Raw genomic sequence first — 23598 nt, forward strand, 5'->3', positions numbered from 1 at the left:
TAACAACAGGTATTCTTCTACCCTTAAATAATGGAAAAAGGAAGCACCAGAGCGAGGCCTCCAATAGATGCTCTTCCGAGGAAATTTGCCTCTTTTATCTATTGCTCCACAATCTTTCTCGCCTGATCTTTCATCTCACTCTCCATTGTTGCTTCGAAGACCCAAAAAGGTCCTCTTTCTTCTTGCCTCTGAGAAAAAACCCAGAAATATGAAAACAGGGGAAAGCGTCCTCTGCGAATCTTGGGAAGTGGGTTGCTGTTCTTTGAAGCATCCTTGGTGACCCATCAAGGGATTGGATTTTCTTGGCTTGTTCGGTCTGTGGAGAAAGAAAGAACCAAGAAATGTCAGTTGATTTCGTGGGAGCTGCTGTGGGAACGGCATTCGGCGAGCTGTTCGTGCAAGTTAAGGGAGTAGTGAAAACCATTGCTTTGTTTCGTGAGCAGCTCGAGAAGATCGAATCCACCTTGGACTCCATAGTCCCGATCATGAAAAACATCGACGAGTACAACAGACGGATGGATTGTAAAGACATGGGGCAGATCCAGGACCTAATTAACGATGGCAAAGACATGGTCGAGAAGTGCTTGAAAATCAAGGCGATCCAGCTGTGCAAGAGGTATAAGTACTCGAAAAAGCTGACCAAGTTCGACGAAAGACTTGCCAAGGAGTTCCAGATTACTTTGCCGCTGCTGACTGTGAAGAACACCGTGGCGATATTGGAAGGCGTGGAGGTGACGGGGGTAGAAGTGAAGGAGGTGGGGAAAGACGTGAAGGAGATGGGGGGAAACGTGAACGAGATCCGGGGAGGCGTGGACGAGATCGGGAGAGGCATGAAGGAGCTGTTAAATTTCATGCATTCGAACAGCGGGGCTCAACAGAGTGCGCTTGAGCTAAGTGACCTCGCGGTCCCTGAGGCACCTGACTTCATTGTCGGGTCAGAGGTGGAGGCGTCCTTGAGGAAGCTCAAGGGGCGGTTGCTCGAGGAGGGAGTGTCCGTGATTGTTGTGACCGCCCCGGGCGGCTGTGGGAAGACCACTCTGGTTGCAAAGTTGTGTCATGACGCGGACATTGAAGGTAATTGTGACTTGCGTTTTGATGGATCCAAAGCTAATTAAAGTAGGGATGCATTTGTTGATTGCTCATTGCCAAATTGGTCGCCTCTAGTTGTTTTTGGTTAGCAATTTACGTATATAAGAGTTGTTGCCTGAATAATCTTCCACTTTTGCATATATGTGAATGATTGAATCCCATTGCCTCTTGTAGATGTGAATGTTTGCACAAAGAACTGCTGGGATTTTATACAGATGGAATCAAGTAAAAGAAACTTTTTCTCATCATTAAATTTGTGTGTCATGTCCACTTTTATAGATCTTTCCCAAGCTTTTTGATATGCAATAACTCACCTCGGTTTGGTTGCACTGAGCACCTTTCTTAATAAGCTGAACACTTCTCTTCACACGAGGTAGGCTTCACACTTATTACTTGTGCTATATGGTATCTACTTAGCTCTGTTTCTTATCCTACCGAATTCAATATACTAAAAGTGTAGTGGATAATTTTGATACTCTTTGCAAGCGATAGCAGTCAGACTTACTGTTGTTTGATATAGGCAAATTCCACAAGAATATCATGTTCATCCGTGTCTCGAAGAAGCTCAACCTGACAGACATTGTCCAGAAAATGATTCAACATAAGAATTTCCCGGTACCCACAATTGAAACAGAAGATTCTGCAGTTCAGTACTTGCAGCAACTGCTTGAAAAAATAGGACAAAATCCTGTGTTGCTTGTGCTGGATGATGTCTGGACCGAATCGAAATCCTTCCTCGATAAATTTGTTTTCAAGAAGATCAAAGATTACAAGATTGTGGTGACATCAAGATATGAGTTTCCTGATGTTGATTTTGTGCATCACCTGAACCCACTGAATGAGGGTGAAGCCCTGCAACTTTTTCGTCGATCTGTTACAATTACCGATAGAAGCATGTTTGTACAAGATGATCTCTTGGAGAAGGTATGCTCTTGCTTGCATGCATCCATTCATGGATTTCTTATGGTCATAGAAACTCTGAGTTAATCTTTTTCTTCAAAGAAAATGTCTAACAAAATCAACCTGCCTATCCTCTCTTTCATCTCTCTTTAATTAAAGAGAGGCCTTGGTTTGTACTAATTTTTCCCTCCGTGGCAGGTAGTGAATCGCTGTAAGGGATTGCCATTGGCTCTTACAGTCGTTGCCAAGTCTCTCCGAGGAAGGGATCCTTCATTCTGGAAAACGAAGCTTCTTGATTGGTCTGAAAGTCGTTCCCTTTTGCGTTCAGACAGTGACGTTCTAGATTGCCTCAGAAAGAGCTTGGATGACTTGGATGGTGAAATCAAGGAACGTTTCTTGGACCTCAGCTCGTTTCCGGAGGATCGCAAGATTCCCACCACTGCCCTTATTGATATGTGGGTGGAATTGTACAAGCTAGATTTCAGCGGAGTGCGTGCCATTGCTGACCTCAATAAACTTGTTTACAGGAACCTAGCTGATCTCGTAGTCACCGGGTATGGCTCTGATGAAGTTTGTTTGGTTCTCTCATTCTAGCTTTTCTAGTTTCTACTGCTCTAAGTGTACCTCATCAGATTATAGTTGGCGTATGATTAGTTTTTCCTGATACGTGACAGTTTGAAGCGTATGTGAAATGGACAAAGGCGTGACTAAATCTTTGTGCCAAGATTGAGAGTAATTAATGCACAACCAACTTTCTGTTTCCAGAAAAATGGGCATACTAGATGTTTTGAATCCACACCACAATTACTGCACCTGACCTTCAGCCATAACATGTTTCGCATTGTAAAGTTCAAATGGATTATACAGAGGCCTGTAAAGAGCGTTTCTATCTCCTGACTCAATTTCTTAAAGGTGGCAAGGATCAGATGTCTTTCTTTACTACTAAATTGATATCATCAAATGCCTTGCGTTAGATTTTAGCACAAGAAACTTGAGTGCAAATGCTTATATCCGAGTGTTTGATTGCATAAATACAGGAAAGATTCAAATGAGGACGAAGACAAATGCTACAGTACCCACTATGCTATGCAACACGATCTACTCAGAGAGCTGGCTATCTTGGAGTGCAACGAAGGGGAAGTAGAGAAAAGAGAGAGACTTATTTTGGACTTGACTGGAAATAATTTTCCTGATTGGTGGAGTGAGCAAAAGCAACCAACTGTCGATGCTCGTCTAGTGTCCATCTCCACAGGTTGGGAACTCTCTCCCTCTCTCTCTCTTTCTCAATGACCTGTACGGAAAAATTCAGTTGATCGGTAGTTAAATCACCTTTCAACCTTCAATGTTCATAATGCAGATAAGACATTCTCAAGACCATGGCCAGATCTTCAGTTGCCTAAAGCTGAGGCTCTGGTCTTGAACTTTGAGACCAACATTCAAACCAAAACTTATGCTTTGCCTGAATTCATTGAGAAAGCAGATAAGCTCAAGGTCCTGATAGTGACAAACTATAGTTTCTCTCCAGCTGAGCTACACAATTTCCATGTCATCGGGTCCAATTTAAGGAGGATGAGGTTTGAACGCCTCACAGTTCCTTTCCTAAGCATGGGAAAGCGACGCCTGCGTAGTTTGCAAAAGATATCCTTTTTCATGTGCAACATCAGTCAGACTTCAACATCAGACAATCCCAAAATCTCCGATGCAATACCAAACTTAGTGGAGCTCCACATCGACTATTGCAACAATCTTATGGCATTACCGGATGACATATGTGAGATAAAACCTTTGAAGAGGCTTAGCATCACAAACTGCCATTATTTGTCCGCACTCCCTGAACAGATTGGGCAGTTGGTGTCCCTCGAAGTGGTTAAACTTAATTCCTGCACAAACTTGTCACAGTTACCGGACTCGATTGGGACCCTCCAAAACTTGATGTCTCTCAATATATCTGATTGTCTGAGCTTGAGCACCTTGCCTAATCAAATTGGTCAACTGGTTAATCTCAAAAGCATGAACATGAGAGGATGTTCGAGATTGTCTAAGCTGCCACGGTCGATTATGAAGCTGAGGAACTTGAGGAAGGTGATCTGTGACAAAGAAAATGAAGGCTTGTGGGAGCCTCTCCAGACCACTCTCAAAAGCTTGAATATAATAGCGTCTGAAGAAGAAGAGGCTAACTTAGATTGGCTAAACGATTAAGAAGAGGGCGATCAACCTATGATCTCTGAACTTTTTTTTCCATGTTAAATATTGTTTTTTAACTATATTTACTCTCTTTTTTGTGGCTGTTTGTTGAATTTATTTTCTGGACTGTGCACTTTTTTTTTTTTTATAATGTGAACGGCAGAGGCATTGCTACTGGACCAAATAATTGATGAGTAGTGCCACATCATTCTTTTAATGTTTCTGAGTCAGAATTTTTTCTCCTTCGTCTAACACCAACAAGTCGGCTGCAAATCATAAACACCGCGTGCCTACCATCACCTTTGTTGCCGACGCCTAACTCGCGGCTCCTTACCACCACGACCACTTCAGCATCGCCTTCCCCCCTCTCTGTGACCACAAGATTCTCTCTATCTCTCAAATCTGAAGTGCAAAATCAGACTCGAGCCCACTGCAACCTCATATTTGAGGTCGTGGCGGCCTTAACTCAAAGGTTGCAACCTCGAATCTGAGCTTACTGTGTGGTTACTCTTGATTGTGAAACATATCTTAGAGACCCGGAGAGATTGAGTGTCACAAATAGTTGTGGCCCCAGAAAATGAATATGTGTGTGTGTGTGTGTGTCATTGCTTTTTTATTACTCCCGTTTCTCCTCTTTTGCTCTTTAATACAATCTGTCCTACTTTTTTTCGAGCTGAGTCTAAGTTACCCTTTTACTTTTAGCTTTTCACTTAATTTAAAAATTTTCTCAAAGTAGTTTTTACTTTTGACTGTTTGCTTAAAAAAAAAAAAAATCTTGCGACACATGTAAATTGATTTTTTTTTTTAAAATGACACTAAAAGTGTTATTAATGCCAAAACTTTTCAAATTATTATTTGAGTGCTATCTTTATAAAAAGACAATCACTTTCATACCATCATCAATCTATGCGGCTAGAAAATCTAATGTGGCAATTTTTTAATATTAATCCATCTGACATGGCTCACTAGCAATGTGAGCCAGCATAATTTGGTATTAGACAACGTTGATTAAAACATTTGTTTTCCCTAAATTAAGGAATTGGGGCTAAATCACAAATATTCAGATCATAACCCTAAATTTAGGAATAGGGGCAAAGAGGAAGGCGACTATAAATGAAAGAAGCTGAGAAGGCGATGCTCGTTCCTAACCCTTTATTCTGAAAATGCTAACCTTTATACATAGGAAAGATTGCTCAAAAAAAAAAAAAAAAAATACATAGGAAAGAAAATTTTCTCGAATGGTTTAGCTTGTTCCCTTTGCATTGAACTGCTTTGATTATCGTCCATGTACATTGCAGGAAATATCGGTGTAGCTTGTTTTCGCCTCATTCACCCTCTGTCCAGTTGGTTCTAGCTTTGGACAGAGGGTGAACAGCCCTTGATTGGCTCATCTTTTTCGATAATTTTGCTCACAGTTATATAAATAAGTTTGAGGAGTGCGGAGGTACGATTTAGGAGTGTTTAGGCCCGAAAACAGGGCTAGACAGCTACCGTTGGGACTGCTTAAGGTCGGAACAGTAAGCGTCCAGCCCACATTTTGTCACTTCGTACGTTCCTGAATTGGTCCCCGGTGATCTTTCTACCATGAAATTGTGTTGAGTTGGTCTGCATCTCATTTGGTGGCCGTCTCCAAGTCGGCGAGGGGCTGAACGCCAGGTGTCCAGTGAGTGTCCAGCCACTCTAGGCCCGTTCGACGCTTCCCGGATCGGTTTTTGTTGGTCCTTGTGGCCCATGATTGCTCTGGGATGGTTTAGACCAGCTTCAGGGCCGTTTTAGAGCCTAGAACGGGATGATTGTCTGCTGCCCATATCATTTTTTGTCTGGATAGCGGACGTCCAACCCATCTATGGTCGTGTGGAATACCCCGAACCGGTCCTAGACCATCTCTGTTGTTTGCTTATGTGATTTTTGCATCATTTAGCACTTATTTATTCATGTAGAGGTTCGCTTTTACTCTAAATTCCAGCATCAATTGTATTCAATATTTGTGCGACGGTTATGATCTAATCTCTCCTTCGCGATGCGTGTAAGCGGAGGATCGAAATAAGTATCGATTTCCATCGATATTGGTAAACTGTGCAATATTTAGATTCCTTTTGTATTTCAACGTATAGTTTATACTTTATTCATAGTTATTTAATGGGGCTTATTGCTTATAAAAAAAGGATAAAAAAAATAAAAAGATTAGAAAAGCATCTAGATTGCATCTAGGTGTTTCTTGCATTTATAGGATCAGTATAGTTTATTATTACTTTAATCTACTTGTGTTTAGCATTTATCTTTTATCACTTAGATTAGGGAATTTATGCTTATATGTTAGTTTAATGCACGTCTATTTAATACATAACTCGCAGGGATCCTGTCTTGGGCCCTTTTAGTAAGGCGGAGTATAATGTTGTGTGATACGGCTTGTGCCATTTTCTTTTCCTGTACTTTACTTGCTCTACTGCTATTTTATTTAGTGGGCTCAAATCGACATCCATCTTTCGACGAAGGTGCTGGGATTGTTGTGAGGTTGGTGGCGAACGAGGCTGAGGGCGTCGATGGCGAGGTCAGTGAGAATATGCACTTTAGAGAAGGTGATATGCAGAATGAAGAAGATGGAGGCATGCGGATGATGAAGAAAAAATAGAAAAAGAGAGAAAAGAATTGAAAAAAGAAAAAGAATATTAACAAAGTTATTTGACAAAAATACTTCATATAGTAAATAATATTTGGCTGGCCTGTGAGTTGAGGCTCTTATTTGGACTATGTTAGCCACTTTACACCCTTATTTAAGACTAATTGAACACTTCATATCCTTATTTGAGAAAATTTTCACTTTTGAAACTTTTTTGAGAAAACTAATCTATTTCGGGCCTTTATTTGAAATTTTTCATAATGAATAAATTTGTCTAGAAATTGAGTTTTCATCGTACAATTTTCTCAGGTGTGTTTTCTTGATTTGTTTGGGGAAATTACAAAAGAAGATTAGATTTTTACCTGAGTAAGTAAATGTTTTTAGAAATTTAATGGGGGCCATTAGCCAAAAAATGTCAAAATTGTCGCACGTCGGTGGGGTCAATAGCCCCCCGGTCCCTGGTTGGAATGGATTATAATGGACGCAAATGATATAATCCAGTTAACAACAACAAAAACAATTAAGCTTTATGTCATACACGCTCAATTAGACATAGTCTAGGGTTCAATGTTCTACTGTGCCGGCGTTAAGTTCAACTGGTACCAATTTTTGCTTTTGTATTAAATTTTTAGTTCTTAGGACAATACAGCAATATGGTGTAAATTTAATGAAAACGGCGCCATCAGATTTACCATGAAAAAAGGTTCTTGATCATAAGTTTATAACCTAAGTTGTCAAATTTTTTAAAATCTTTTGCACCCCGATTTTTGTTATGTAGAATTTAGTTTCAATTTAAACATGATGTATTTATTGAACATATTAAATAAGTCAACACATATAACATTGTTAAACTAGGGTTAATGATAGTTGACTTGATATGATAACACAACTTTAAAGCGAGACAAAGTTAATGTATTTGGGAAAATGTTAAAGGTGTCCATTTCATAATCGCGTAAATTGTCAACCAGTTTGACATCATTAATAAGCGTATTATATTTAATTTTCACCCTTGTAACCTTAAGACCCATTCAATTAAATGAGTCATGTTGATCTGATTGATAACATGGCCCGTGGGCTTGTGAACTCATATATATAACTATGAATTACTGTCTTCTTTACTTGATTGCTTTTGAAAGAAATTTCCTATCTTTTGTGTGAACGTTGATTAGTTTATTCTTCATTTTGGATTGATTGGACCATCGTTAATTGGCTACTGGTGTGAAAAGAAGAGAGAGAGAAACAATCAAACCGTGGATCTTCTGTGGATCGTTGATATTCAATTAAGAGTGTAACGTGAAGAGGAGCAGCAAAGACTCTCACAAGGATGGGGACACGTGCTCCACGGATGCGTTTTTAGTTTTAATATATCAGTACTCGCACATCTGATACCCTAAATTTTCCCCAAATCTTTTTTGTTTTCAATGGGAGGTGAGAATATCCTCTACTTGCTTTATATCCTAAGAACTCTAAAGTTCGAGCAAGGCCCAAGATCGAGCCTTTTAACGACCTACTTAAGTTGAAAAACTTCATGGTATGAACCGATGAAATTTATGCATAGGGTCAAGCGGCTGCGGTCGTCTTCCAGATGTAATCCAGTTGCGTTGGACATGCAAGGCCTTGCAGAGCCGGGAACGTTGTGGCCTTCCGCAATCTACATCTCTTCTTCAAACTAGTGGAAATTGCAACTCGAAAAATGAATTCTTATGCAATGATGCATAGAATCAAAGAAGTCAAGTTATTGCAAGAGAGAAATATATGATCAATGCGGGGACCAAGGTTCGCTAAATTTAAGAGGTAAACATTATTAGGCCTGGATGAGCTACCAAGAGAGGGGTGAATTGGTTTTTTTTTTTTTTTTCAAAAAAAAAAAAACAGAGAACACAACCTAATTCTGTAAAATCAACCCCGATAAATATACACTTCTACACGCAAAATGAGCCAACAACATGAACAGCGGGAATTAAAGAGTTTTAAGGGAAGATAAATTGCAAATAAGATTTATAGAAGTTCAACTTGGGTGTACCTACTCCTATCTTCTAACTCCAGCTACACAAATAGACTAATTTTCACTAGCTATCCTAAGAGTACAATTATCCTTATGTTACAAGCGTAGAACAAGATAATTGTCCAAAAAATCACAAACCTATTGTATGATGGTCAAATCAGTCTTAAACTTTTCAATTGTATTAATTTAGTCTTAAAATTTTTAAAATTTGCTAATTTACTCATAAACCTTTCAATTTACTCCTAAACTTTTTCACAATTTGCTAATTTGTCATTTTAGCCAATTTTACTAAAAATTGGTAGATCAAGAAAACAAAGACTAATAGTTGCAACAGTTGACATGGTAGTCTAGTTAGCATCGACCAATGGCTGACCCTATCATGGGAAATTTTTGCAATTTTTTTAAAATATTTTTTGAATTTATTTTATTTTATTTTTATTTTTCTTTCCTTTAAATCTCCATAACAGATCAAGAAAATACACCTGAAAAAATTATAGGACAAAAATAAGTTTCTGAACAAATCAATTCATTATTACCTAGAGTTTTAACTTTTTAAACATTTGTTATTGAAACAAATAAGTTCAACTTAATATGCAATTAATGAGAAAATTTTCTCACCAAAAAAGTATGGGATAATAATATAAATGGTTCATGAATTTCGACCCAATGTGTAAAGTGATCCCTTAATTTTTATTTTATCTAATGTGATCTATGAATTTTAACCAAATGTGTAATGTGGTCCATATAATTTTTGTATATGTTTAATTTAGTCTTTGAACTATATGAAAATATTTTATATTCTCCTTGATTTTGAATTAATGGAAGGACAACATCAATATTTTCATATAGTTCGGGGACTAAATTAAACACGTACCCATAATCCAAGGATCGCATTGAACAAATTAAATTTCAATGACCACTTTGCATAATGGGTTGAAGTTTGGGAACATTTATGTCATTTTCCCAAAAAGTATTCTCCCTGCTCTTAACTATTGAGTTTGATTAATTTCATTGTACACCTAGGAGATCATACTAAATTAAACGGTGTAGATTTTTGTGCGCGTGCACTTGTTCACATGTATCACAGACCTCTCATACTATAGGGTTCGGGCATAATATAAACAAGTTTATTTGTTTCACATATCACAGACCTCTCATACTATAGATGTGAATCTCCATGTCAATATCTATATATTGTGAAAGTCTAATGTAATTAATTAGAAAAAGTTCAAGTCTGTGCACCATTGGGTTTAGGGTTTGCTTGTTTGAACTTAAAAAACTAAAGAGTAATCATTTTACTTTCACACCAAAATCTAAAACGTTATTCAAACTTTGAAAATTTATAGAAACTTTATATGTATATTTAGGTGTAAATATCTGTAAATTGTGAAAGTTTCATGTAAATAGGACTAAAAAAAGTCAAATTACATGCGTCCCAAGATTTAAAATAAATTCATAAGCAAAAATTACCTCAGATGCACTTTTAAGTTAAATAAAAGTTAAAAGTTAAAGTTAACATAGACACGTTGGGAAATAAAAAAGAAACTCGATCGCATTAAAGAGAAAATGAGGACAAATGGGTATGAAAAGGAAGAAGAAATGTTTAATACATGTTCACATTCATTTTCTTGGGTCGCACCTAATTTAGGTTGTGAAGCTCAGTCTCTCCAGGTCTTTAAGAAATGTTTGTTAGTCTCGCAGCCAATCTAAGTTGGGCTCTTCTTCAAACACTACTACCTGCAAGCTACTGAGACTTTCCTTGAGAGGCCACCATGTGACCGCTTTTTCTTGGTCACAAATCACCTTCCTTAAGCTCGTTAGCTTCATGATGGACGGTGGCAACACAGACAACTTAATACATCCTCTCATGTTTATCCTCGTGAGACTAACCATTTGGCCAATTTGATCAGGCAAGGTGCTCAGGCTCAAGCAATCAGATATATCAAGAAATCTCAAGTTTTGAAGGCTTCCAATAGAGTCCGGTAATTGCGACAAGTTCCGTGTGAATTAAGTCTGACCACTTCAAGGGACGCCAATTGCCCAATTTGTTGAGGAAGAATAGAGAAATTATGGCAGTTTGCGATGCTAAGCTTCCTCAAAGACTTTATCTTATAGATGCCATCTGATAATGTTACAAGATTGTCGCAATACTCAATTTCAAGCTCCAATAAGTTTGGCATTGCATCGAGATATTTGGCGTCATTCAACGTTGAAACCTGATTGATTTTGCACATGCAAAAGGATATCTTTTGTAAACTGTGTAAGTGTAGGTTTCCCATGCTTGGTAAAGAAACTATGATGCGTTCAAGCCTAATCCTCCTTAAATTGGATCCAATTACGTGTAAATTGCCTAGCTTGGCCGAAAAGAAGCTATAGTTTGTTACTATCAAGGCCTTGAGCTTATCTGCCTTCTCGATGAATTCAGGCAAAGCATAAGTTTTGGTTTGCATGTCGATCACAAAGTTTAAGACAAGGGCCTCAGCTTCGGGCAATTCAAGATTTGGCCAGGGTGTTGAGAATGTTCCATCTGCATTGTGAGTAGAAGGAAGACCAACCAGTTGAATTTTTCCCTACAAGTAATTGAGAGAGAGAGAAAGAGAGACCAAGTTCCTAACCTGTGGAGATGGACACTAGACGAGCACCGAGAGGCTGCTGCTTTTGCCTGCTCCACCAGTCTGGAAAACAATTTTCAGTTAACTCTAGAATAAGTCTCTCTCTCTTTTCCACTTCCCCCTGGTTGCACTCCATGATAGCCAGCTCTCTGAGCAGACCATACTGCATAGCATAGTGACTGCTGTAAGATTTATCATCATCGTCACTTGAATTTCTCCTGTATGCATGCAATCAAATACTTTGATATAAGCATTTGCGCTAGAGTATCTTGGGCCAAAATCTAGTGCCAGGCATTTGATGATTCCAACTTAATAGCAAAAGAAGACATATAATCTTTCTCACTTTTGATGAATTAAGTCTGGAAGTTAGAAATGTTCTTCACCGGTCTTTGTATAAATCATTTGACCTTTCCAATGCAGATCACTCTATAGCTGAAGGTCAGGTGCAGTAACCGTGATGTGGGTTCAAAACATCTAGAATGCCCAATTTTGGGGAAACAGGATAGTTTGTAGCGCACCAGAAAAACTAGACTTCAGGAGTTAGTCATGGTTCATAAAAAACAAAGTAAAAAACACAAGTTACCCTCTCAATCTCGGTGCAAAGATCTCACATGCCTTTGTCCATTTTACACATGCACCAGTCGCCACCAGGAAAAACTAATTAGATGCCAACTAGAATCGGAAAGGTACTTTCAGAGCAGTAGAAAAATAGAGAAGTTGGAATAAGAGAACAAAATGAACTTCAGAGCCATACCTAGTGACTACGAGATCAGCTAGATTCCTATAAACGAGGTCATGGAGGTCCGCAATGGCGTGCACGCCATCAAAGTCTAGCTTATACAATTCCACCCACATATCAGTTAGGGCGGTGGCGGGGATCTTGCAATCCTCTGGAAACGAGCTGAGGTCCATGAAACGTTCCATGATTGAAGGGTCACCATCCAAGTTGTCCAAGTGCTTTTTGAGGCAATTTAGAATGTCAATGTCTGTGCTCAAACGGGAATGACCCTCAGACCATGCATTAAGCTTTTCTATCCAGAATGAACGATCCTTTCCTTGGAGAGACTTGGCAATGACTGTAAGAGCCCATGGCAATCCCTTACAGGATTTCACTATCTGCCACAAGGGAAAAAAAGGAAACTATTATTGGATTTTGATAGGCATCATGATTAGTACAACAAGGCCTCTCTTTGATAAAAGAGAGGCGAAAGTAAGGATAGGCTGGTTGATTTTATTAAACATCTTCATTGAAGGGAAAAAAAATGAAATGAGAGTTTTGATGACCATAAGAAGTCCTATAATGGATACACGCAAGAGAGAGTATACCTGACCCAAAAGCTTTTCATCTGGTGGATCCATGCTGCTATCATCAACAGTAACAGTTCGACGTAAAAGTTCCAGGGCATCGCCATGAGTCAGTGGGTTCAGGTGATGTACAGGACGATAATCAGGAAACTCGTATCTTGAGGTCACCACAATTTTGTAGTCTTTTATCTTACTGAATTTGAATTTGTCAAGGAAAGATTGTGATTCGGTCCACACATTGTCAAGCACAAGCAACACAGGATTTTGTCCTATTTTCTGGAGGAGTAGCTGCAGGTATTGAACTGCATCATCTTCTGTTTCAATCATGGGTACCGCAAAACCGTTATGTTGAATCATTTTCTGGACAATGTCTCTCAGGTTGGGCTTCTTCACAGGAACGAACATAATGTTTCTGAATTTACCTATATGCAAACCACAGTTATTCTGACTCCCATCGGTTGCAAAGAGTGAACATTTGCCACGCCACTTTTAGTTTATTGTACTTGGTGGGATGAGAAACAGAGCTACAGATAGCAGAAATAATAAGTCCTAAGAAGGGGAGCTGATTAAGAAAAGCGCTCAGCAATCAAACAGAGGCAAGTTTTGCATATCTAAAATCTTGGGAAAAATCTGTGAGATTGGACATTATACCAAAACCGAAATGAAAAAATGAGAAAAAGATTCTTTTAGTTGATGAAACATCCATCTGCATAAAGCCCAAGTAATTCTTTGTGCAAACAGTCACAACTACAAGAGATTGTATTGCTTGATAGAGAGAACAGGCAATGGGATTCAATCATTCAAATATGTGCAAAAGTAGAACATTGTCGCTCCAATACACATAACTGGATTGCCAAAAGGCAATTTGAGGTGACCAACTGGAAAGGATCAATCAATAAATTCATACCTACTTTAGTTAGTTCTGAATCAATCAAAACGCTAATTACACATACCTTCAATGTCCACGTCATGACACAATTTCTTAACTAGAATGGTCTTCCCGCACCCAGGTGGTGCAGTCACAAGAATCACAGATACTCCCTCCTCGAGCAACTGCTCCTTGATCTTCCTAAAGGATTCCTCCACTTTCGACCCGACAATGAAATCCGGTGCCTCAGGGGCTGCGAGGTTGCCCCAAGCCCCAAGCCCACTCTGGAGAGAACTGCCACACGCTGTCAACTCCTTGACTTCTCTTATCTCCCACAATATATCCCCGTTATTTCTCGCATCCAGCAGCTGGATGTAAATCTGGAACTCCCTTAGGACTTTTGCGTCAAACTCGGTCAGCCTGTTCAAGTACATATACTTCTTGCACAAGTTGATGGGGTGGATCCTTAAACACTTGTTGACTAGTCTTTTGCCCTCATCCATTAAGTCCTTGATCGCCCCCAACTCTTTCGGACAGTATAGTCGTTTGTTGTACTCGTGGATTTCAGTGATGATTGGATCTATTTTGCTCAAAGTGGATTTGATCTTCTTGATCTGTGGACCAAACGCGGCACCGGTTCTCGCTACGTCCTTAACCAGCGAGAACAGCTCGCTGAATGCCGTTTGCAGAACAGCTTCTGCGAAATCAACTGGCATTACTGATTCTTTCTTCATTCACAGACCAAGATTTGCAGAGGACACTTTTCTCTGTTTTGTTTTTCCGGGTTTTTTCACAGAGGCAAGAAGGAAGAGTAGCTTCTTGGTTTGTGAAGCAACAATGGAGAATGAGATAATCAAAAAGGCGAGAGAGATTCTTGAGTCACCAACGATGCTTCGAATAACTGAAACCCACGTCCCAAGATTCTCCCTCTTCCTGTCGGTCTCCAAGGATGCTTCGAACAACTGAAACCCACGTCCCAAGATTTGTAGATGACGCTTTTCCCTGTTTTGTTTATCCGGGTTTTTCACAGAGGCAAGAAGGAAGAGGAGTTTTTTTATTTTTGAAGCTGTTAAATTAATATTTCAAATTTAAATTCAGATAACGATATGTTAAATTGAATTTATCAATAAATAATTTCTACTTAAATTTTAAATTGGACAGAGAAACCTAATTTTCTTGGACTCCTTAATGTAAGGAGGAAATAATTGAAAAAAAAGGAATTTTCCTTTTGGAGTGAAGCTGCCGAGCCCCCTTGCACGTAGAGAAGGAAAAGAAAAGGTAAAAGGAAAGATGTCCTGCACGTGAAGAATCCAAAGTGGTGGGGCCCAACGTCAAACTTTTGACCTTGGGCACACACATACAAACAAAAAGGCATAAGTTTTTTTTCTTTTTTGGGACTGCTGTATCATGTATGTACGAGCCGCGAGAAGCTACTGCACCGTATGAGAGAAAGAGAAGCCGCTCCAAGCCTTTGAAGAGAAGCGAAGCCATACGTACGTATAAAAAAAAAAAAAAAAAAAAACGCTAGAGTTCTTGTTTTTCGGCATATGTAAAGCGTTTCTATTTTGAGCTTGAATGCGCAATAATTTTGTATTATGAATTTATGTTCAAGTGAATTATTTATTTATAAACATTTTAACTTTGAAATTAAATCTAGCTGTGGGAACGTTTGAGCGTGTGAGTGATTGTAAATTTTGATTCTCCGATTATAATGGATTATTTACTGCTTGCTCTCATCGTAAATGTAAGTACTGATACTCGGATCAAACCACGTAAATTTCTGGTATCCTTATTATTTCTCAAGTGATTTTGTCTTGACGTAAATTGTAAGATCATGTCATTTCCACATGTTATATTCCTACAGAAGCAGCAACGGAGAATGAGATGAACCCAAAGGTGAGAGATTTTTAGGAAGAGCGACCATTGGAGGCCTCGCTCTAGTACTCCTTTAATTTATGATTTAGGCTGTGAAGAACACTGGTTAGAGTGCTTGTTAAGACAAAGCTATCCTAAGCCGGTTTCGTCCATCGTGTTTTTTTTTTTGGTCGGTCTTACTATATTCCTATTTTAACTCCCACTCTCAGACTTTTGCCATATCTCCTTGTAAGGCGTGAGAGTCGAAACTCATACCTGAAATTAATTCGTCTCCACCTCAATCACCTGAGAAAGTGGGGATTCGAACCCCCCACCCCCCTTCCATGTTGGATAAGCGTGTTTGGATAAACGCAAATGAGCCATGCTTTTTTATTTTCTGATCATGAATGGATCATTTCATTTTTATTAAAGTCTGTATCTTGGACCTTCTGACATAATATCCACCGAGATCCACCGAGATTCTGCTCCAATTTATTTTGCACATGTGACTCTATCTGTCGCATTCCACCTATTGCCCCTAATTTCATGTGTGTTTCTAATTTAGATTACACATTAGAGGAGTGTCAAAGTATCTTAAATAGCTTATTTATTGGATTATAAGCTTTTCATATGCATGTGGTCTCCCTCCATGCGAATATATTGGCAATGACCACTACTCCAATAGTATCTTAATCAATTTTTTGTTTTTTAGGCAAACAATCAACTATACAAGACAAAGGGTTTTAGACAACTCCTTGGATGATCGTTCGGATTGTTTGGTTGTTATCTTTCTCAAATGAAATATGCCCTCAATATTTTTTCTCATGGCAGACTTATTGATAATAAGATTGTTAAAGCCATGCCGTGAATGATAATTATTCTATATCTTTGTTTTTCTTTTTTCTTTTTTTTTTATTCTCGAAAACAGGTTTTGAACAGAAATCCATTTTGTAATATAATTTCAATTTGCAATTTCAGGAACAAATTTTAGTTTAGAAATAAGTTTGAAACAAAAATGAAAAGAAAATTTTCTATTTTTCTATTTTTGGAACAAAAATAAGAAATAAAAGTTCTTCTCATTGTTCGCCTTCACTACCACCTATTACCGCACACTAGCTATTGGCACCCGCCACCTGCCACCCACCGTCCGCCCACTGGCCTCTCAGGAGGGGGAAATTTTATGTATTTATCAAATAAATATTTGTTCAAAGAACATAAATTTTATATTGTTATAAAATATATATTTTTGCTCACAAACTCACAAAGGGAATAGAAATAGAAAAATCTATTTTTGGCCACAAATTGATTTCTAGAACAAAATGATTACCATAAATGCCCTAAAACTCCTAGTGAGACTATTACCAAATTTTATGACAATGATGAGATTTCTCTTCCAAATCCTACACTCTATTGATAACTGGTTGACATTTTCATATATATTATTACTATTTGTCCTGACATTGCTTTTGTCATTCCCATTGTCATTCAATTCATGATTGCACCATATACAACTCACATTGTTGCAATTATTAGGATTCATTGCTACGTGATGGGTGCCTTATTTCATGGCCTTCAATTTTCCTCCTCATTTTACCTACGTGTTGCGAGCATATTTTGATACTGATTGGGTCGATGACCCTTTTGATTGTCGTTCCACTGTAGGCTACTACTTCTCTCTAGATAAGTCACTAATTTTATAGCGTAGCAAGAAACAGATTGTAGTCACTCAATCTAATATAGAAGCATCGTGTTCTTACTAATATGCCATCGAAATTACTGCGTTTGTGATAATTATTAGATGGCGTGGGAGTCTGTCTCAATGGTGGGATAGTCATTTGCTACAACAATCAAAGTGTTATTCAAATAGGAGAATAATGTTGCATTTCATGACCAAACAAAACACGTTAAGATAAATTGTCATTTCATATAATATCATGTACTTCGTGACCGTTTTCACTCATTGGATGATTGGAATATTGAAGTCTTCATGAAAGCACATCCACCCATTTTATCTGTTTTTTTGGTAACCTTTCCTCTAAGCTCTAGGTGACTTTTTCTACATCACTTGAGATTAAGGGATGATAGAGATAATTAGGAGATCCTCCATATTGTCGTTGATTTCCCATATCTTACAAGATTGTGCATTTATCTCCCTTAATTATGCATATCCTTGATTGATCATAATTAATTGTAATTAATATTGTAATATAATGTTACATTATAAAGCCTATAAATGCTTCATGTACTCATCATTATGCAATGCATATTCTATAACAACCAAACTTTACTCTTGTTTATTTCGGAAGTACAATCCCCACTCAGCAAATTCCATGTATCCTGACTAATCCGACTTACACGAGAAGACATTGTTAATTACTAACCCGGCTTACACGTGATAGGGTGATAGGGAGTGTTAGAGTACCCCATCTCATTTATCAAGGAAGTTTATATGCTCAAGTTTATATGTTCTTGATGTAGTCAAGGACAAAATTCGGATGTTAACAGAACCAATAGCATGTAAAACGAAAAATAATGCCATGCATGCTTCTTTATGTCGACTTGGTCATAGATCTCATGGAATGGGCATTTTTAGCATGATAAACTCCCCCTGAACATATGCAAGGATAGAAACAATCGAGCCAAACGCACCCTACTCATTTATGTAAAATTGATGGCTACAAATCAAATAGCAGTTAGCAAACATGCTTTGAGACATGCGGATGAGACGCTCAGAAGAGCTGAAATAGGCCCGTAGGAGCTCCTCCGACCAAGACCTCGAACATGAGTTTGCCTAGGACTTTTCAGACTTTCAGACAAAAGGGAAAACAAAGCGGGGATTGAACCCGACGTGAATCGAACACGCAACCTTCTGATCTGGAGTCAGACGCGCTACCATTGCGCCACGGATCCACTTCGTTGAAAGTCATCACAATTTATACTATTTGATACTAAATATAAGCGAATCTGCGAGCCCCGCCTACGAGTTGATCTAATTTACAGCACGATTTTCATGCCAAAAATTCAAACGCCCTTAACATGATCCTGTAACATTTTCGATTCAACGAGTTATGATCGGAATCTGTTTGGCTAGAAAAAGCATGCCCATTTGCTTTTTTCTTAATGCTAGCTGTGCTCTACTCGGTCTTCTTCTCTTCCGTCTCCTCTTTCCCATGAAACTTGCTCTTGATTTTCCCGATGACCTTCTCGTCCGCCCTTTCGTAGAAGCTCCTCGACCGTGCCTTCACCTTCTCTCCGAGCTGCGCTACTTTATCCTCGTGCCTCACGTACAGAGCAGGTACCGTCATGCCCAAAACTACAGCTGCAAGCGAAGAAAAATAGGAAGGGATGCTTCGTCACGGGTCATGGTTTTGGGTATTGGAACGGAACCAGAAAGATGTTGGCCGACGTAGTTTACCTAAGTAGACAAGAGTCAGCAAGTCGAAGTAGCCTCCAATCTTGCTAAGCGCCCACAGGCCGGCGACCACACCAGCAAACGTGAACCAGTCCCTCTCGGCACCCACCCTGAACATCCATCTGATGCCTTCTTCGGCCCACGCTCGGGCTGAGTTTGCCATCTCCATTGCCGTCTGCTCTGAGATCTCCATCCTCGGCAACTCCGGCTCCTCTCTGCAAAGTCACCATAATTGATATAATCCGTGTCCCTTTCTTTTACTAAGTGTAATATTCAAATAACAAAGGGGTTGTTATGATGGGTTAAGATTTTTTATATCAAATCGTAGAATTTGAGCTCTTGAATGATGAGGAAGGAGGTTTTATTAATTACTTCCCGAGAAGCCTCAAGGTGGTGCCCCACAGGAAGAGGGAGGTGACGATGAAGATGGATGACCAGGAAGCGAGAGTGGCGAAGTTGAACTGATAAACCTCCATGACCACCCATGTCGCTGTTGCCATGACCAGCACCATCAAGCTCAGCTTCTTCCTCCTCCATAGGAACGTGTCCTTCACAACATCTGCAACACATAAGTGGGCATCTCAGAGAGAGAGAGAGAGAGAGAGAGAGAGAGAGAGGGGGGTTGTCAATTAGATTACAGAAAACGTCACCTGAGGTGGACGGGCTTGGACCTGGTGAATATTCAGGAGTATCAGACATCGGAGAATAAAACTGCTGGAAAAGCTCGAGGCTCAAGAAGAAGATGTTCTCCCGGTTCTACGATATGGATGTGCGTTTTGCGATCTCTTTGGGATTTGAAGAGTTCGGAGAGTGATGAGGATAATAGATGGGTTGGACCGAGGGTCAACGCGTGTGAGGGGGTTGAAGGAAACGTGGAGCCCATGCATCCCCTCGTCGCAGATAACTCGTCAAGAAGGCACCTGTCGCGTGCGACTTCTGTACAAAGTGACAGTCTTCACTTAGGTTTTGTTTTCCTTATGTGACTCTTCTTACATATTGAAACTCTTTGAATCTCCTAAGTAGCCATATAGGTTCTTTACGACGAAGGTACTTTGTATTGGCATAATCATTTCATGCATTAATGGAGTTTTTGTGGAGTAGAGACTGCAGAGATTATTATATTAAACTATTTACTTGAATAAGCTTCTCTAAAAATTATTTACCAATTTAGACTGGCGCATGTCATTTATATATAAAGTGCTGCTAACATAACTGGTCTCACGGTACGACGGTCAAAGATGCTTCCTTTCTCAAACTCAAGCACTATAAAGTTTCCAAGGAGAACACAGGTCTCCCTCTCTCTCATCTAAGATGTGTGGCTGAGGATTTACTGTCCATTCTTCAAGCTGACGGTACGGTTAACTAAGTATTTCTCTTTATATATACGACCGTTTGCAAAGATGATCTATTCATTAATCCAAGAAGAGTTTCACTTCAGTCTCTATATCAAGTCATTAAAAGCTCAGGAAAAGGATAAAGAAAAAAACACTTGCGGAGAACTACGATGTTGTTTAAAGGGCTATTGTACATCTGCAGTTGACCGAATACGTAATGTGATATATGTAGATGATATTGAGGTTGTAACCCATTAATAAAAAAAATTCCTATAATACGAATGAAGAAAACATGGGGCATTGGCAAAAACAAACTGACAATAAACTAGTTATGTCTTACGTGGGTGTCACAATTTCATACTCATTTGGTTCTATTGAGAAATATTTCATGAGTGGATTCTCATCTCAAGCGATCACATTCACATTAGTATTTTTATTCAGTTGTTTGGATGACTAAGTTTTTAAGTTCAATAGCTAAGATGTGTTCTCTCTGCTCTTTATCCATTTTCCTTTTTGTCTCTTTTAGGTGTTCTTCCCCATGGCATTTGGTAGAGTATCTCATATATCTTGTTCATGCGGTTTCAATGAGTTACATAATTACGTAGCTTGTCTCTATCTATTTGATTAAATTTTTACATTGAACATTCTAACATGGTATTAGAGTCGGGTTTTATCCCATATTTATTTCATGTATGAGGCCATCCACTTTTCAATTCCATATTCATTTTTTGTTCGATTTACGTTCAGTCTCGTATAACCCATTAGCTTAAATGTTCAAGTGAGACTACAAGCCCTCACCATGGCACCACTGTCCACCGATGACACAATTTCTCGCCCACTTAACTCATTTGGAGTCTCTCTCTCTCTCTCTCTCTACATGGAGGTTGCGACCTCTGTCAATTCACTTCGATGGAGATCGCCCACGCCGCACAACCTCAGATCTATGGTCGAGTTAGCCGAGCGACCTCCCTGGCCAATTCGCTCAAATTTTAGTAAGACACAGTACTATATAAGACAGAATTAACCAGCTGTAATGTGCCAGCATCGACAGCCTCATAGCTCACCAACTCTCCGTTCTACGCAGAATTTTGTCTATGGCTGGCAATCCTTCTCAGAGAGTTTCCTAGATATTAGAGGCAAACCGAAGTTCATGAACGGGGAGAGATCCAGCCTTGAATCCACTTACTTGGATCATTTCTTCCGACTGAGAAACGGAGACTCCGGATGTATATATTTCAGTTTCCTGGAGATTAAATTTTATTAGAGACATCTTATAGAAAACCTGGAAGATGTTCAGGACTTCGTGCAAAGATCCAACACTCCATTGCAGCACATTGAATGTTGCAAACCAGGTGGTCGCTAGCTAGTGGCACCTCAAATTTACAACGTGGGGTCGGTGTGTCTCACTGTCGTTGACTTCAGATTGTTATAGGGGCATAGCCAACATATATGTGATAGTGTGGTAGAGATCACTGAATAATCTCACATCAATAGCACAATGAAGTTCGATTTAATTAGAATGATTGGATTTGACTGTTGTTATTGTAGTTCTTCATTATGGTATTTAAAAGGTGACTCAACCATTATAAATAAAATTGAAATCATTGAAATTGAAAAATGTTTAAAAATATTTCAGAGTGATATGTAAGTGAAAATTGAGGAATTATGAAAAATGAAAGAGAGCCAATTTATAGAGACCATAAAAATAGAATTTTGGCCCCAATGGCCGACCAGCAGAAGGCCCAATGATCGGTGCTTGGGCTGGCTTGGGTCACTGATCCAATGGCTGAATTTTTTTGTCTACAGCCCTAAAGGTTCATAAAGATTTGGGCCCAAGTTACCCAAAATGCATGTTGGTTCCATTAAGGCCTATGGACCAGACCAGGCCCAAGACCTATAAAGGGGGACGGCCCGCCACCACATGGGCTTAGTTGGGCTTTGGTGTATGTTGTACCTTTTTTCTGGCTTTCATGTTTCATTGTTTCAATGCTTGTGAGCCTTTTGAGGAGGATGCGCCGGTACAATTATCCTCAATTCTTTATAAAATGTTTGATTTGAATCGAAACCACTTAGTCTTCCTGTGAGTAAACCAGCACGTCACTATAATCTCACAATTTCTCTAAAAATTAGGAAATCTATTCACATGAGGTAACAAATATTTGAGATACGAGTTAATAAGAGGTTCGCTCATGACATGACTTAAATTTGTAATCTCGTAAAAGAATGTGTGCTCTCTTTACTGTTGTTTCACCACCCTATTTCTACTTTTGTTGTGGCGTAAGTGCGAAGTCTCCTTTTCCAGAAGGTGCAAATGCTCCTTTTTTTAACTCCACGAACGCAACTTTCCTGGGACCAACTTGATGAGAAACTTCGGACATTCACTAGCGGAGATCAAGGTCACCGATCACTACCGTGCAGGAAAGGAGAAAAAAGAAAAACATCCCTCGCTTTGCGATGACGACATTCTACTTTATTCCATTCCGGCTCACCGGACGGCGTCATTCCGCGTAGCCCCCGCCACCGGGTCCAACCTCCATGGTTTCCCCAGCACTCCACGTGAATGGCAATGATTAACTTTCTCTCTCTCGATCAATCATGGGTCATCGTCGCTCGTTCACGCCCCGAGAAAGTCAACCTGGATGTCCCGAGTTTAAGGCAACGAAATGCACTGGTCCGAAGCGAATAAAAAACCCACGAAACATAGCAGATCTTTGGCTGTCCAACAGTTGTACGAAGCCTCGAATGTCAACTTTGTTCTGCATGGAACGCTCAGGGGAGGGAGATCCTTCGGGGCTGTACCATGACTATGTTCATGGGATGGTGATATGAGATATTAAATCAACCTCGTATGGCCGATGATGTTGACTTTCCTGGGGATATGCCTAGTTATTCGAATTATGAATTTGGAAGTGTTCCTTTTAATTTGCTGCATGTTCCCTTGAGATCCGGTTGTATGAGAGGCCAAGTGGGTCTTTTACAAATACGATATCCGCCTCAATTAGGTCAAGTTTATGGTTTTAGTATGTTTAGGAAGTAGGCCTTCAAAGCGGGATTAGAGGGGACTTACAAGAAATTATTTCTTTATGACCGGACCGAATCAGTTGGTCACTGAAGATGTGCATATAATAGGAATTGAATCTAACAGGGGTGCGCATATTGGACTGCCCAAACCAAGAACTACTCAGACCAAACCGGGCATGTTGGTTTGGTCTCGCTCCCGAGGATGTTGGTCTGGTTCCTGGTTCCATTATGGACCCGTTGACCTTCGATCGGGTTCCACGGGGGAATTGGACCGAACTAACCAACGGATTGGACGGACTTTTTTTTTTTTTTTAATATATTCTTTTATGTCTTAAAAATAGCAATAAATCCTAGAATAATAATAACTATAGTATTTTTATTTTTTTTTTAAATT

General features: G+C 39.3%; 3 protein-coding genes and 1 non-coding gene across 5 annotated transcripts; 1 reads left to right on the forward strand and 3 right to left on the reverse strand.

The window, feature by feature from the left end:
* LOC104418614 (probable disease resistance protein At5g66900) lies at positions 1 to 4357 on the forward strand. The gene is made up of 5 exons (XM_010029997.3): positions 1 to 1074; positions 1610 to 2013; positions 2188 to 2543; positions 3027 to 3241; positions 3347 to 4357. Exons 1-5 carry the CDS (start codon positions 342 to 344, stop codon positions 4186 to 4188), a joined length of 2550 nt encoding a protein of 849 aa, XP_010028299.1. The 5' UTR covers positions 1 to 341; the 3' UTR covers positions 4189 to 4357.
* A 5975-nt stretch (positions 4358 to 10332) lies between these two features.
* Positions 10333 to 14614, reverse strand: LOC104420466 (probable disease resistance protein At5g66900). Of its 2 annotated transcripts, none has more exons than XM_039301497.1 (5): positions 13669 to 14614; positions 12737 to 13137; positions 12165 to 12526; positions 11414 to 11628; positions 10333 to 10920 (listed from the first exon to the last, which is right to left on the reverse strand). In XM_039301497.1, the coding sequence occupies exons 1-5, from the start codon at positions 14315 to 14317 to the stop codon at positions 10751 to 10753; spliced, it is 1797 nt and encodes a 598-aa protein (XP_039157431.1). In that variant the 5' UTR covers positions 14318 to 14614; the 3' UTR covers positions 10333 to 10750. The 2 variants fall into 2 exon arrangements, with proteins under 2 accessions (XP_039157431.1, XP_039157430.1); XM_039301496.1 differs by having other exon boundaries at positions 10333 to 11325.
* Positions 14615 to 18275: 3661 nt separating this feature from the next.
* Positions 18276 to 18347, reverse strand: TRNAW-CCA. The gene has a single exon. It is a non-coding gene; the product is annotated as a tRNA-Trp (tRNA).
* A 224-nt stretch (positions 18348 to 18571) lies between these two features.
* LOC104420467 (reticulon-like protein B13) lies at positions 18572 to 19548 on the reverse strand. Its single transcript, XM_039302449.1, has 4 exons — positions 19500 to 19548; positions 19222 to 19408; positions 18853 to 19064; positions 18572 to 18756 (listed from the first exon to the last, which is right to left on the reverse strand). Exons 1-4 carry the CDS (start codon positions 19546 to 19548, stop codon positions 18572 to 18574), a joined length of 633 nt encoding a protein of 210 aa, XP_039158383.1.
* Positions 19549 to 23598: the final 4050 nt, after the last annotated feature.

Source organism: Eucalyptus grandis, chromosome 9, assembly GCF_016545825.1.
Source record: "Eucalyptus grandis isolate ANBG69807.140 chromosome 9, ASM1654582v1, whole genome shotgun sequence".
Taxonomy (NCBI): domain Eukaryota; kingdom Viridiplantae; phylum Streptophyta; class Magnoliopsida; order Myrtales; family Myrtaceae; genus Eucalyptus; species Eucalyptus grandis.

Bases quoted from the DNA above. Each gene is read 5' to 3' on its own strand.
- LOC104418614 (XM_010029997.3), top strand. From the start codon at position 342: ATGTCAGTTGATTTCGTGGGAGCTGCTGTGGGAACGGCATTCGGCGAG. The intron at 1,075-1,609 runs GTAATTGTGACT...TGTTTGATATAG, and splicing joins TCATGACGCGGACATTGAAG to GCAAATTCCACAAGAATATC. The intron at 3,242-3,346 runs GTTGGGAACTCT...TTCATAATGCAG, and splicing joins TCTAGTGTCCATCTCCACAG to ATAAGACATTCTCAAGACCA.
- LOC104420466 (XM_039301496.1), bottom strand. From the start codon at position 14,317: ATGAAGAAAGAATCAGTAATGCCAGTTGATTTCGCAGAAGCTGTTCTG. The intron at 12,527-12,736 runs GTATACTCTCTC...CCCTTGTGGCAG, and splicing joins ATGAAAAGCTTTTGGGTCAG to ATAGTGAAATCCTGTAAGGG. The intron at 11,326-11,413 runs GTTAGGAACTTG...CTCACAATGCAG, and splicing joins TCTAGTGTCCATCTCCACAG to ATGGAACATTCTCAACACCC.
- LOC104420467 (XM_039302449.1), bottom strand. From the start codon at position 19,548: ATGTCTGATACTCCTGAATATTCACCAGGTCCAAGCCCGTCCACCTCA. The intron at 19,409-19,499 runs GTGACGTTTTCT...TATGTGTTGCAG, and splicing joins TCCAAGCCCGTCCACCTCAG to ATGTTGTGAAGGACACGTTC. The intron at 19,065-19,221 runs GTAATTAATAAA...GTGACTTTGCAG, and splicing joins ACCTTGAGGCTTCTCGGGAA to AGAGGAGCCGGAGTTGCCGA.